At 33.9% G+C, this 16,258-nt stretch overlaps 1 protein-coding gene across 1 annotated transcript in view; it reads left to right on the top strand.

Moving 5' to 3' along the window:
* The window catches only part of LOC133188450 (E3 ubiquitin-protein ligase MIB2-like), a 185,047-nt gene that overhangs the window by 58,214 nt on the left and 110,575 nt on the right, over positions 1–16,258 (top strand). The window contains exons 8-9 of the mRNA XM_061323886.1: positions 9,946–10,050; positions 10,687–10,885. Coding sequence (XP_061179870.1) covers positions 9,946–10,050; positions 10,687–10,885 — 304 coding nt within the window. The remainder of the gene's footprint in view (positions 1–9,945; positions 10,051–10,686; positions 10,886–16,258) is intronic.

Here is a 16,258-nt window from a genome sequence, read left to right as displayed (position 1 = left end):
AAATTTAAAACTAGTTCTGATTGTAAGAGAGACCGTTACAGATGTTCCCCAAACACTCCCCTACTCCCTTTTGGTGTCCCATTCCCTATAAGCTTCATTAAATTAAGCAAAATCTTTGTACTAAAGCATTATTTAGGGGAAATAACTCACATATAGCAAAATGAGCATAACCCAATCAGATTTAAGTACACGTGCATGCATGAGTTTTTGAAAATTTCCATATACATCATCTCATAGTATGCCATAATAAAGAGCTACATTTTAAAGAATTCCACTGAAAACATAAAATATTAACTAATCAGAATTCAGCACATGTGCATGCATGTCCTCGTACTCATTTCTGATGTTTCCATATTGTAGAGACTTGTATTATTTATTTTCGTATACTCTGAATTTTGTCTTCTTGCATTAAAAAAAAACTAAGAAAGTTATAAATACCTACAATCTTAGCCAATCAGATTTCAACACACGTGCTGTTGTGTATTTTCAAGATTTCTCACATATTTATACTTATAGTGCCTTATAATTTATATCTATGTCTTAAATTTCATAGGTCACCCGCATGGTGCAGTGGTTAGAGCATCTGCTCTAGAGTCGTGTTGTAAGGAGTTGATCCTTACATCACGGGTTCGAATCCCACCGTGGGACGTGGAGAACGGTCCTTCGGATGAGACCGTATAAATCGAGGTCCTGTGTCGCAGTAGGTACTGGCATGAAAAAAATCCCTCACTGCTCAGTGGCCCTAAGTGCTGAGTATAGGTAGAAATTTTCAGTTCTCCACCTGCAAGTGGTGGCATCTCCATATGAGTGAAAAATTCTCAAGAGGGATGTTAAACTACAAACAAATAAATTTCAAAGTGTAATTGTAAAGCCTATAAAGTATAAGCCTATCAGATTTTAGCGCACTTGCACTCATATTCAATTTTGATAGCAGCGTAATGTAGCATAATGTAGAAACCCATTATACCTATCTATACTTTAAATTTCATCCTGTTTTGTAGAAAACTAAGGAAGTTATAGCCATTTAAAGTTTCAGCCAATCAAATTGCAGTACACGTGCATGCATGTTTTTCCCAGAATTTCCGAATAACGTCATAGAACTTTATAATACGAGGGTTGTCCGAGAAATATGCAAACATTTTCAATATCTTTTGTTTCACTAAAACTATAAAATTAAAAATTGGTATACATCATAATCAACATTTTTTGAATAATGCATTAAAATTTCAATAAAATATATCCATAAATAACATTTTTCTCTCAGGTAAACGAATCTTACAAATCAGTTGTTGGCGCAACACTGACGAAGTCAAAATGTAACTCGTAGCGTTTATGAATTTGTTCTGAAAATGTGCTTCTGATAAAATTCGTTTAAGCATAAATTCGGCACTGTATTTAATTTTCCTTTATTTACCAAGTTATACATCTCAAATACTAGTGTTACCAGAAGATTGCAGAATTCATTCTTTTAATAGGCAATTTCTCAATCCCGATAATAAACCTAATAGTTCGCATTGTTTAACGGCGGCCTTCACTTAGGCCTATGACGTCCAGCTCCTGACTTTCAGTTTGTCTTCATTTTTGTTGGTCTACAAAACGCCTCTTCTATCGGATAACCAGTCAAGCCATCCTCAAACCTCTTCAACTGGGGATAAACCTGTGTCCGAAATTTATGTTTTTGTTTTTCCATCGTTAACATCTCTTTATCGTATGGATAGGAGTCATATCCCTCTCAACACAGTACTGCTTTCAAAATCATTTCATGCTCCGCATTATCGCCAAACGTCATCATTTTTGACCATATCTAATTAAAAGTGTTTTGGCATAAAACGTCATATATTTGTCGTTAATGATGTCAAATTAATGAATTTTTATACACAAGTACACCAGATCAAAGAGTATTTATGGAGGTAAATTTTGTGACATTATATTTCCGTATAGCCTGGTAATAAAGAAAACTTCATTGACAATGCTACTTTCAAAAGTCAAAAAAATTGCTGTGTGCCGACCACCGATATTTAACACCCTTTAAATCCTGTTTTTATATACTTATGACATCATAAGCCTAAAATATTTTGTCAAAATACCGAAAATATCATTTTCCAACAACGTGGCAAAAATTATAAGTTTTGGTCAAATAGTTTCTGAAATTTTCAAAAAGTTCGCGTTTTTCTGGGACAACCCTTGTATATACTTATATTTCAAATTTTAAAGTATTTTGTCAAAAAACAAGTAAGTTACTGAGAGTTTTGGTTCAGCCAATCAGAGCAAAGCACACATGCATGCGAGTGGGTTCATGCTACTTTGACAATGCCCTTTTGTCTAGACCACTAATATATCTTTATGTTGTAAGTTTGAAAGCATTTCATTAAAAAAATATAAAAAGTTACACCTAAATCAAGTATATCAGTCATTTCACACATCGCACACACAGGCACATGCATGCATGTGCGTGCAAAATGACCCTCGTTCTGCAAATCTACACAACATGCCTATTAATGCTAAAAAGATTTCACTTCAATCAGAAGAGTAGTTTCTGAGATCACTCGTGGACAGAAAAGTACCCAGGATGAAGAAGAAGTAAAATAGAGTAACAAGAGCCCCATGAGCCACATCGCTCACCTGAGCACATTGGCTAGGAAAAAAGCAAAAATCAGTTCAGTGTTGAAAAGTTTACTTTGGGGGGGACTTGAATTTGAAACTATCTGATGATGTTTTTATATCAATGTAACAAATGGCTTTGCTTTCTTGAGCAGAAGATTTTTTCCTATATATTCATTTGTAAAAATTTGATTTCCTATTGTGGCCCCACCCTACCCCTGGGGCCCTCATTTGAACAAATTTGTACACTACCTGAGGATGCTTCCATATCAATATGACTAATCATGGCTTTTCTGTTCTTGAGAAAAAGATTTTTCCTATATATTCGTATGTAAAACTTTGATCCCCCATTGTGGCCCCACCCTACCCCCGGGGGTCATGATTTGAATAAACTTGTATCTACACTATCTGAGGATGTTTCAATATAAGTTTCATGTTTCCTGACCCAGTGGTTCTTGAGAAGAAGATTTTTAAATGATGCCATTATTTTTTCACTAATTCCTAATTATCTCCCCTTGAAAGAGGGCGCGGCCCTTCATTTTAACAAATTTGAATCCCCTTCACTCAAGAAAACTTTGCTTGAAATTGGCCAAGTGGTTCTTGAGAAGAAGTCGAAAATGTGAAAAGTTTACAGACAGACATACGGACAGCTAGACGGACGACGGACAAAAAGTGATCAGAAAAGCTCACTTGAGCCTTCAGCTCAGGTGAGCTAAAAACAATATGTTACCAAACTTCGTTTGGGGAACATAATAAATAGCATTTGGTGCCTGTAATGTATAGTGTATTTCATGAACACAAGATTTATCAACTGACTGCCTTTATGAAAATTGATAAAAAGCAAGGTTCCTAACTAATGTCAAATTGTTTCCTTCATAGGTAAGCTTAACTCCTTAAAATGCAAATGTAGACGGTTTTCATTCAGTAGAGTGATTATAGTCAGAGTTGTACAATTTATCTAAAGAGTGATTCTAGGCCCTTGGGCCTCTTGTTATAACCTTAGCAGGAAGGGACAATAACAAAGTAATTCTATTAATAACTAAAATTTCTCAAGAGTATCTTGTTTATTTGAGAGAAACTGTTACATGCTTATTAGATCACCTGAGCTGAAGGCTCAAGTGAGCTTTTCTGATTTCGATCAGACAAATTTCCATTTGTCTGCTGTCTGTCATCGTTGTCGCCCTCCTTGTAAACTTTTCACATTTTCATATTCTTCTCAAGAACCACTGGGCCAATTCAATAAAACTTACCACAAAGTATCCATGGGTAAAAGGGATTCAAGTTTGTTCAAATGAAGAGCCACGCCTTCTTCCAAGGGGAGATAATTATGAATTCGTAAAAAATTAATGGCATCATTTAAAAATCTTCTTCTCAAGAACCACTGTGCTTAAAAATATTAAATTTATATGGAAGCATCCTCAGGTAGTGTAGATTTAAGTTAGTTTGTTCAAATCATGACCCCCAGGGGTAGGGTGGGCCAAAATGGGCGATCAAAGTTTTACATAAGAATACATAGGAAACATTTTTAAAAATCTTCTTCTCAAGAACAGCAAAGCCATGATTGTTCATATTTATATGGAAGAATCTTCAGGTAGTGTAGATTCACAGGGATTTATCAGTGCCTTCTTAGGGGCCGAAATTTGGCCCCATTCACAATATTTAGTATCGCAATTAACTCACAGTTATCTAACTTAATGCTGCTCTTTTGCGGCAAAGTCAGGAAAACTCTAAATCTCGCGAGATTTCCGGGGCATGAATTACTTATGTTAGTGACAATAGAATGATTCCGACAATTAGTATGCCAAAAATTCAATGTCTTGCAAAGGGTTGAACTTCAAATAGTAGGTTGTCTAATTTGGAATGTTTAGAGTTTTTTTTACCAGCTTCCAAAAGTAACGATTTTCAGAAAGAAATGGTTGAATTTAATTAGAAGAGTCAGCTTAGTGAAAAAGTATCAATAAAAATGTAACACACAAGGACTAGATTCTCTTAAAATTTTTAAGCGTGGTTCAGCGAATGTTCCGCAAGATATTTCACCATGACATCTTTCATATCTGCCCTTTTAAAATACACAATGCTCGATCTCGATCTCGCGTTGTATGCAACAGCACATTGCCCCCAGCTACATGTAACAGATGTTTTCTACCTTTACCATAAGAGTTCCATTAAGTTAAGTAATCACGATATCAAGTATTGAAATTGAGTTTGGTTTTTCCCAATTTGGCAGTATTTTTTCCCAATTGGTGAACACTGCTTTTATATTTAATTACCTTGGAAAAACACTAAGTAAAACTGTCAGATTGTCTGTAATTTTCCTCTGTTTATCTCATTTAGCAAAGCTCTACAGTCGTAACACGTTTAGAAACACTAAACATCGCTGACTTTTTATCCGAATTTCCTCCGTTTTTCTGAAAATGGTAATATTGTGTAATAATATAGATTTATTAAGTCATTTCCACCTACTCAAATGATCTATGAGTAAATGATAAGAACTGTAGGCATTATTTCAGATGGAAAAATATATTTTCAATGCATTTTTTACATATTAAAAGGGGACTTTAAGAAAATGTGTACTTGGTATAATTTTTTGCAGGAGGTTTATAATCTCTAGAAACAGATTCTAATGACCTAAATTGGAATCTCATACACACATTTACTACCCTAAGTTGTATAAATACTTTATACTCATTGAAGTCAAATTTAGTTTAATTAGTCTATTGTTCATAATTGATCTTGTATGATGAAGTTGGATCATATTTGATTGTCTGTTAATTTGGTTCATGCTGAAACATTAAATGAATTACTGTAACAACTGAATACTTGATGATAGCAAGATTTTTTATTTTTCCCAATTATTTCAAATAGCCGTTAATATTTCCAGAGTCCCTATAAACACACTGCTCAACGTGTTATCGGCTATTCGGTTGTTATCGGGCATTCGGTGGATAAAAACTTTTGACAGGTTAGTAAATTGTTGCAAATAAACATTGTAATAATAGAAACAGAACATGTTGATTGTGCTTTTTGTGAACAAGAATGAATACAGATACAAAATAAAGCCCCAACATGTCTTATTATAGTATCTGTGAGTCTTGGGAAGACTTTAAAAGTCAAATTTGTTATATTTTGGAAGTTTTCGTTTGATTGGCATTGCTGTATATAGCCTCCTTCTTCAAAATCCTTATATTTACCTAACATTAGTTATTGTCCACAATGTGACATCGTCAGAATCTCACAAAGATGCAATTACAGGGTAAAAATTCCTGTTTTTTAACTTATAGGATGTTATAGGAAATACGGTTGAATGGTTCACTTTGTTATCGGAAATTTCGGTTTTTGTTATCGGAAACAAAGATTGTCATAGGTTAGGAAAATGTTAAGAAACAACAGAAAACTTCATTAAATCTAAATATTTAAAATGACAGGCACACAATTCGAATTTTTTGGCTATCATTTGTCTCTTTTTAGAATACTCAACTTCAAAAAAAAAAAAAAAAGAGTGTTTTTGGCGTTTCTCATATTCACTGAAATGTATATGATCTTGGCCTGTTTGAAAATATGGTATAAGTTTTAAAACCTCTGAATTATAAATCTCTATTGTAACCAAAATACAGATTCCAGATTTAATTATTGCGATTCTTACATGCATTATTCGCAATATAAAAGACTCGCAATAATTGCTGAATTCACAGTAATTTATTCTTAGTTTTCTGTGATTGCCTTTCACAGTTACACACTTTTCTTCGTTTTTGTCTCTGTTTTGCTTGCTTCGTCTTTATTTGTAAACTTTGCATTTTTGGTCTTCCCATAACCGCCTTTTGTTAGTACTAAGTACATACATGTTTTAGTTCGGTATCAAGCAATTAAAGAATCTAAACTCAAGGGTTGTTTAATGAATTTCCCAAAAGGATGTTAAGCCAAATATGACCTAAAATTCTAACTTTTGAGGGGGAAAAAAAGAGATTAACTTTACTAGTTTTCAAAAAGCATTACTGACAGAAGGAAATTATGAAGATAACGAACAGTAATAAAGCTCAAAAGTCTATTGAAACAATATAAATTTGGAACAGAGAAAATACGGACCTCTAAAAACATCAGAGGTTGATTTAGTGGCCAAGAAGGAATAAACACTCCCTGTCGATCGGTCACAACCCACAGTGTGCTCTGTATCATTATCGACCAAATGGAAAACCTGTAGATAATTCAATGTGTAAGTGGAGCTCATGCCTGGAGCTAGAGAGAGGGGGGGGGGGGGGGGGGGGCGTTGGGAAGGTTCGAAACTCACCTGGAATTTGCAGAGATATTGAATTTTTATACTCAAGCAAATAAAAAACCCTTGGCATCCCCCGCCCCTTCATTGAAAACGCGGATCACTGTTTGTAGAAAAAGTTAAACATATGAAGAAGGAAGTGAATTGACCAGTCCCCCCACCCCCCACCCCCCCAAAGTATTTTTCACGTTTGGGAAATTTCACGTTTTTTTAATTTAATTTATAAAGAAATATTTCTTTGCGATATGCACCTCATTTTTTTCCTCTATTTTAAACCTTAAAATCAAATGGTTTGACACAAACAATGTTATTGCTCTATATTAGTCATAAAAACATTTTAGGTTCTAGGCTCATTTGGGCACTTGAAGTGACGATGTTTTTCAAAAATGACATACTAGGATTAGATCGGAAGACGTGACTAACTAAAGCAACTATAGATTTGTTATATACATGTCATATATATAATGTTTAATGGAGAACAGAAAAATGATTGAACAGATAGGGAGTTAAATTATAAAATCATAATTATAATAATTATTCTTATTTATATACATCTACGAGTATCAAAACAAAATAACAATGGAAAGCTGGAAAATTAAAAAAAAAATTACTTAAGGTAGTCCGGTCCTCGGCAGTTATGTAAATGAAAATGCTCACAAATATATCTTTGAATTACAAAATTAATGTATATTTACCCACTTTATTTCTTCAAAGTTAATCATTATAGTTATATTACATAAGGAAAATAATCAAATCTCCATTATATTCAGAAGACGAAAAGAAACATCAACTATGCATTTTCTAATTGAAAACTGATCAACAAATATATTTTAAGTTAAAAAATAATAGGTATCCAGGCATTTAGGGAAATTTGCATGTTTTTTAAAAAATACTTTTTTTGGTTTTACATGTATAGGTCTTCTATTTTCTTCCGAAATTTATATAATACATAGTGTAAAAAGCTTGTGCTATCATTGCAAGACATCACAAATCACTTCCAATTTCATAGTATGCTAAAAAGCATTGATGTTTAAGGTTAAACTCATGAAAATCCTATTCATCTAAAACTGTATTTATTTTTTACTTGTATAAGGAACAAATGTCAACTTTTTACAAGACCCTTTCTAAGACTTTAAAAACCTCAAATCATATCAAGATGCATAAAATGGAAATTGTTGCAGGAATAGATTTCAATTTCAAGCTTCATGTTGAGACTTTTTAAATTAAATAATAATTTTAAGAGTTATCCTTCATGGCTGAGGATTGCATATCCTTAAAACACATTACGTCTGCTATTTTCAAGGATTGACGGATTAAAAATTACTTTTTTTTCCCAATCTTTTTCTAAAGCTGAAAGAAACTTTTTAACCTGAGTTTCCGATAATGTACACCCGTAAAAACCAAATTATCCAGCAACATCAACCTTGTTGATGATAACAAGTTTTAACCTAACAAGACATTTTAGATGCCTGTAAACTAACCCTTCATTTGGATTTTTGATCTCAATCTGCTTATCTTCAGGTATATGGTTGTCCTTAGAATAAATAAACCATTTTGTTTTATAGAATAATCTGATTTTGACTTCTACAAAAGCTAAAATGTGATGAAATGTTCCAAAATTTTAATAAAATATCATTTGAAAAAGCTGTATATCTTTAGAAAGAGGGTGATTTGGTTTGTTCTTTTTGCTGCTGAAAGTATAATCATTTATCTGCCTAAGATCACAAAATTTGTTTGCTGAAGTATGCAATTATCGTTGAATTAAGAAATTTAAAATCACCCATGTTTTCTAAACTTTGCTTTCCTTGCACCGAATGCCCGATAACAACCGAATAGCTGATAACGCGTTGAGCAGTGTGATAAATGGCATTTCCCAAAATAGGGTGATAAATCCCTGATTCAAATTTGTTCAAATCATGACCCCCAGGGGTAGGGTTGAGCCACAATGGACAATCAAAAATTTACAAAGGAATACATAGGAAAAATCTTTAAAAATTTTCTGCTCAAGAGCAGCAAAGCCATGAGCAACCTCAGGTAATGTAGATTCAAATTTGTTCAAATCATGACCCCCAGGAGAAGAGAGGGGCCATAAAAGGGATTATATAGTTAAAGGAGTACAAAAGAGTATATCAATAAAAAATTTTTCTTAAACAGCAAAGCCATTATTTGCCATATTAATTCAAAAGTATCCCTATGAAGTATAGATTCAAGATAGTTCAAATCAACCCCCCCCCCCAACCACTTTTATATTTAAACTTTTCAAGACTGAACTGATTTCTGCTTTTTCCTAGCCAGAGTACTCAGGTGAGCTATGTGGCCCCAGGGCCTCTTGTTTCTATTTAACATAAAAACTCCTATAAACAAATTCGAAGATTCATAAAACCAGAAATACTTTTAATATGCATAACAAAATTGAAACTTAAAGAGTGTGTAAGCTTACCAACAGTTTTGCAAAGGAGATTACTTCTTTATCATTTTTTAAGAGGCAGCCCACCAAAATAGAAGGCAGTATTAAATAGATAAGCAGCAACTAGATTTTAATAGATTTTTTTTTTCAATGGAGCTTATAATATAAAGAGGATTTATTAGTCCCCTACCAGTGAAACTGGAGGGGACTATAGCTTTTCTCTGAATCTGTCTGTCCATCTTTCTGTCTGTCTATCTGTCTGTCCCTCTGTCAGTCTGTCCCACTTGGTTTTCTGCAATTTTTTTTAAACACTTGCAGATATTGAGCTGATTTTTGGTATGTGAGTGTATTTTGATAAGTTACAGATCAAGTTTGCATTTCGTTCCTCTTCAATGATTTTTTTATCAGAATAACGACCTTTTCAATTTCTAGGGGTTTTCTGCATTTTTTTCTAAACGCTTGCAGATATTGAGCTGATTTTTGGTATGTGAATTTATCTTGAGTTATAGATCAAGTTTCCATTTCATTCTGCTTCATCGATTTTTGGTGGATTTATGGCATTTTCAATTTTTAACGGAACCAGATTACACTTGCCAGTAGGGGACTAATATTGCTAAGGCAATACTCTCAGAATGTTTGTTAAATTATGATTTCTGTGTGCTTGTAGATCCATACATTCACACAGGGAGAGGCTGTACAGGTATTGTCTGCCTACAATGTTGTCAAGGATCTACAGGAAGGCCATGGAGGATGGAATGATGACATGAAACCTGTAAGACAATGCTGTGCTATTCTTAGAGAGTTGAAGACAAGAATTCTAGCTTATGTTTGATTATTATTTTTAAAAAATTGGTTAAATATTTTTATGCTGATGAAAGAGTAAATTCATGTGCAACCATCATTGTTTTTGAGGGACCGATGTTTGTGGATTTCATGGGTCACTTTTAGCAATGAATTTACATCCCATCAAACAATAACTTAAGTAGTTTATCTGGTCATTGAATTCTCTGTATATATATGATATACTCATGAAAAAAGTCCCCATGAATCAATAAATTTTGGTTGCAGATGAATTCACCCCCCCCATCCCCCCCCCCCCCCAAATGAATAATGATGACTTCCGGGCCACAAAAAATCCTTCTTTTGGTGAATAAGAATTAGAAGAATAAGAATTGGGTGAATAAGAAAATGGAATACAAAATTTAGATTCTTTACAGTATGCAGTTGTATGTATGAGAGTTTACTGACTTTTAAATATGTAATAAGAAAATAGTGTCATTAAAATTTGATAAAATATGGCACAGCACTGTACAGAAATGCAGAGTCTTTCCAAAGTTTCATATCAGAACTTCATTTTGCAGTCAGTAATACAGGTGTAATACCACAAATAACTAGCAATATATTACAGGCTCTCGGAAAAAATGGTCGCATTGTAAAGATTGACCAAGATGGAGATATCCGGGTGAAGATTGAAGAAAGGACTTGGATATTTAGTCCAGTCTGTATCATGCCAGTAGAGAATCCAGCTGTGGCTAAAGAAATCCCAGCCATTCCAGCTGCTGAATGTGTGGACTCTGACACAGAGTCTGTAGATGCTCCTTCAAATGGTAGGTATATGGTAGGTAAAATATCCTTGGATAATCAAAAAATTGGATGATCAAATTTTTTTCTCAACCCCATTGAGTTCGAGATAACAAGGTTTGACTGTAAACAGTCCACTTGCAAAACTTCTGTCTATAGCTAGCGTACTGTAGAAGCACAAATTTTTGTGGGAATAAAATTTTGTTGATTTGCCATTAAAAAATAGTTTTTGTGGGCATTAAATTTCGTTTTTAGGTCACCTGAGTCGCTCAGGTGACCTATTGCTATCTGTTTTTGTCCGTCATCGTCCGTCGTGTGTTGTGCGTCGTGTGTTAACATTTGAACATTTTCATCTTCTTCTCTGAAACCGCTGAACCAATTTCAGCCAATTTTAGCATATCACACCTATGTGTGAAGGGGAACAAAATTTATGAATTTCATGGTCCGTGCCCCCCTGGGGCCTGAGGGGCTGCGCTAAAACCCCCAAAATTAATGCAATCTTTAAAAATCTTCTTCTTTACTCCTGGACATCAATCAGTCAAACTGTTGACATGATTGTAATAAGCATTGAGCCCTGTACCAAAATTGTGAAATTCATGGCCCCAGGGTCAGGGGTTCTGGTGCTAGGGTGGGGCTATATAGATCATTTAGTGAAAGTGCATTATTTCTTTGAAAATCTTCTTCTCTACTCCTGGGTATTATTTAAACAAATTAAATACATAGTTATGATAAGCAAAAGTGACTCTACCAAAATTGTGAAATTCATGGCCCCCAGAGACAGGGGTTCTGGTGCTAGGGCGGGGCTCTATTTATTATATATTGAAAATACATTATTGCTTTAAAAATCTTCTTCTCTGCTCCTGGGTATTATTTAAACAAACTAAGTACATAGTTATGATAAGCAAGGATGCCTCTTCCAAAATTGTGAAATTCATGGCCCCAGGGACAGGGGTTCTGGTGCTAGGGTTGGGCTATATAGCTCCTATAGTGAAGGTGAATTATTTCTTTGAAAATCTTCTTCTCTGCCCCTGGGTACTATTTAAACAAATTAAATACATAGTTATGATATGCAAGGATACCTCTTCCAAAATTGTGAATTTCATGGCCCCAGGGTCAAGGGTTCTGGTTAAAATGTGGGGGGGGGGGAGGGGCTCTATTGATTATATAGTGAAAAAGCAAAATTTCTTTGAAAATTCTTTTCTGCTTCTGGTTAAAAAGCAAAGAGGCTAAGTATATAGTTATGATGAGCAAGAGTGCTTCTTCCAGAGTAGTGGATTGCGTGACCCCTGGGTCAGATGTGCTGGTGTAAGGGTGGGGCTCTTGATAATACAGTGAAAATGCATTAATTCTATTAAATAATCCTGTCTGCTCCTTAGTGTTAAGCAGATAAACAAAGTGATTACTTATGATGAGCAAACTTCTCAGGGTGAGAGGCTCTGGTGTTTCTCGGTGGGGAAGGGGGGGGGACTTTATTGATAATATAGTGAATCTGTAGTAAAAATGCATTATTTCTTTAAAAATCTTCTCTTCTTTTGGGCATATCAGAGGCAAAAAGAGTAAAAGTTTTAATAAGGAAGAGTATTTTTACCAGATTTTTGAACATCTGGACCATTTGGTCAAGTGTTCTGGTCCTGGTCAGGGCTCTATTAATTTGTATTCTACTGAGAGGAGTTACTGTTTACTTTTGATAATTAATCACTGTAAGTAATGTACTTGAAAGGTTAATAGAATAAGAGAATTATGCAAGAATTTTTATTGTATAATACAAAAAGTATTCTCATAGTTTTAATGATCAGGTGGACTTGTAAGTAATAGATAAATAAAAATGAGACAACAATAACTTGTCTTATTAAATGTTCATCAAAGACCAAGAGAGGCCAATGTAAGAGATTTCAACAAGGTATTAAAATAGTAAGTGATGGGAATCGGTAAGAATTTCGTAATCGATGATCGGGCTACTGTAACTAACTAATTATCAATTATAATCGAATATTTTCAAAGTCTGTCAATTTAATTAATTAAATGGTAAGAGTGGGTGAATAGGTGGTCCAGCTGTAGTTAGAACAATCTAACTGTGTCTTGGGACACGCCCTAGTCCGTAGGACAATATCATTTAAACAATAGAACGTTCCATCTAGTCCAGCTGGTTCTTCGTTCATTTTTAGAATCCAAAGTATGTCCCTACCAGGAATGAGCTTTGTTATGCGGGTATGAATACAATGTCTGTTCATCTGCGCCATTACGATACACAAATAAGTCAATAGACAATGCGGCTGGAATATTTGGCTTACAAACTATTGCGCTTTTAAAATAAATAAATAACTTGATTAATTAAAATATAAGTTTTGTAATCGAGCGCTTGGATTATGCCAGCAATGGACTGATTTTCGATTATAATCGATGATTGGAACACCACTAAAAATAGTACAGATGCACTGATTAGTTTGTTAATATACTGTATGGTGATGGTGATAAATGACCTAATTTATGAACTCTTAATGAATACTAGACTAATTATTTTGTTGATCCTGATCACCCTATTTTTCTTGCTTTTGGGCAACAAAGCTTCACCTTTCAGTTCATTTTATATTCTATGGATCCTCTAAATTGTTGTATTATACTCAGGTGACCGTTAAGGCCCTTGGGCCTCTTGTTTGGAAAGTAATCCTATTCAGTATATAGTCATATAATAATTTCTTGGGGGGTTAAATTTCATGGAAAATTGTTTTAAGAAATGAATTTAATTTTTAAAGATTCATGAGGACATGAACTACAACGCTTCACGCCGGCATATTTCATGAAGCGCATAAGCACTTCATGATAAATTTGCAGTGTGAAGTATTATAGTTCATGTACCTCATGATTTTCAAAAATTAAATTCTTTTCTTATATTTACATTATTTTTCTGCTGAGATGCCACAAATTATGCCATTCAACTGTCATTTTTAAAGCAAGACAGTTTGCACTATAGTACGTTATTATGACGTAACAATTGATATATTCATGCTCATTCATGGTAGTTTATGAGAAAATGAACTGTTTTCTATTTTGTAAAGAATCATAGGGGGAATTTATTGGAAATGTAAATATAACGAAATAAACAAAATTAAATCCCCAACAAATATTTCTGCTTTTACAGTATATTTGTATCCTAATCTTACAGATTATATACAGTCTACTTCAGATATATTATAATTCAAGTGACCAATACATTTTTAGCTCACCTGAGCCAAAGACTCATGTGAGCTTTTCTGATCAAAGTGTCCGTCGTCTGTCTGTAGTCTGTAAATTTTTAACATTTTCGACTTCTTCTCAAGAAGCACTGGGCCAATTTCAACCAAACTTGCCACAAAGCGTTTTTGGGTAAAGGGGATTCAAGTTTGTTCAAATGAGGGGTACACCCTCTTTCAAAGGGATATCTTCTTTACATTGTGTAGATTCAGATTTGTTCAAATCATGCCCCTAGGGGTAGGGTGGGGCTACAATGGGAGATCAAAGTTTTACATAGGAATATATTGGAAAAAATCTTCAAAAATCTTCTTCTCAAGAACAGCAAAGCCATTATATATCATATTAATATGGAAACATTCTCAGATAGTGTAGATTCAAATTTGCTCAAATAATGACCCCTGATGGATGGATGGGCCACAATGGAAGATCAAAGTTTTACATAGGAATATGTAGGAAATAATCTTTAAATACCTTCTCAAGAACAGCAAAGCCATAATCATCTTGATATGGGAGCATCCTCAGGTAGGGTAGATTCAAGTTTGTTCAAATGATGACCCCCTGGGGTAGAGTGGGGCTGCAATGGGGAATCAATTTTTTACATAGGAATATATAGGGAAAAACTTTTAAAAATCCTCTTCTCAAGAAAAACAAAGCCATGATTAGTCAAATTAATGTGGAAGCATCCTCAGGTAGTGTAGATTCAAATTTGTTCAAACATGGCCCTAAGGGTAGCGGGGCCACCATGGGGGATCAAAGTTTTACATAGGAATATGGGCAAGGATCAGCTATTTGTAAATAATAACGGCCGTCACAGTGAAAAAAATTGTGTCAATATTTTTACACTTTTTCTAGTTAAAAGCATCTATATTTATACCTTCCTTCATGAATTCATAAAGAAAAGATAGTTGCGTTTTTATTTTTTAAGAAAACTGCATCCAAATATAGTTGATCAAAAAGTGACGGGTGTTATGTTGACACAGATAATGCGAATTTTGAGGGTATTTTCGCCCTTCTCGGAACGTTAAAAAAACCACCACATGCATGAATCAGACCATGCTTTCACTTGGAATGAATTAGACAGCTTTTTATGACCTATCTGTAAAATAAATAAGGCACAATTAATCGTGACGGAGGTGACGTCAAATTCTCCTGCTATAGCATTTTCATTGTTCTTACTTTCTGCAAAGAAACGTGTTTTCGATGTTTTTTCACTACATGAGGAAATAAAACTAGTTTTTCATTTTAAAAAAGCAGAATAAGGTACATTACTTCTTCCTTTAACTATTTTTTATCCTGCATAATAAACGGATGTTATATTTGACTTTTTGACAAAAATGGATTTTACAAATTGACAAACTAAAGTTTGCTAGTTACGGAGGTTACATTGACGATGATTTTTAAAGCTTTTCGTAAGTTTTCTTCAGAATACACATGATTTCATACATGCAATGAAGTTAAATACCTCCATCCAAACATTCTGTTAATACTAATTAAAACTATTGAAAGTATTTTCATGAATTTTAAGCACTGTGATGGATGTTACATTATAACATCCGTTACGGTATTTTTCATGTTAGTTACATTTTAACTCTCTACAGTTTCATAATTTTTATTTAGGAATTTTATTACTTGTTCTTCATCAACCAGTTAACATACAACTGAAGTTTACTGATAAAATTTTATCTTTAATAACATAATAAGAAAAAAAAATTGGTATCAGCACAGATTGACAATGGTCAAATCATAACAGGCAATCAGCCAAGAAAATCAATAAGGAGCTGGTAGCATGGTATCTGAAAAGAAAATAAATGAGTTTTTATAACCAAAACAGCAAAAAATATGTCCTTAAAATTTCTATGTTACATAATCGAATCACTGTGCTTCTGAAGTTAAGGATTGACATTGTTTTCTGTCAAACTGTCACATCCGTATATTTTATGTTAGTCAAAATATAACTGCCGAACTCTATGATCGTAATAATTATAAAAAAATGCTTAAACTTTTGTGTCAAACAATAACAATTATAGATTTCAACACATTGAAGAACATGGCTTGTCCATTTTATCAAGAAATATTATATAAATCTGAGTTGGTTATTAGCGTGACGCCTGTTATCTACTAAGAAATATTGACCGACAGTACAAACTCACCCACTTTGCCTCCTTTTT

This window comes from Saccostrea echinata, unplaced genomic scaffold (assembly GCF_033153115.1).
Source record: "Saccostrea echinata isolate AGI-Se365-2 ecotype Australia unplaced genomic scaffold, CSIRO_AGI_Sech_v1 ptg000016l, whole genome shotgun sequence".
Classification (NCBI taxonomy): Eukaryota; Metazoa; Mollusca; class Bivalvia; order Ostreida; family Ostreidae; genus Saccostrea; species Saccostrea echinata.
The sequence above is the reverse complement of the archived record's forward strand: the minus strand, read 5'-3'. Positions and strand labels throughout refer to the sequence as shown.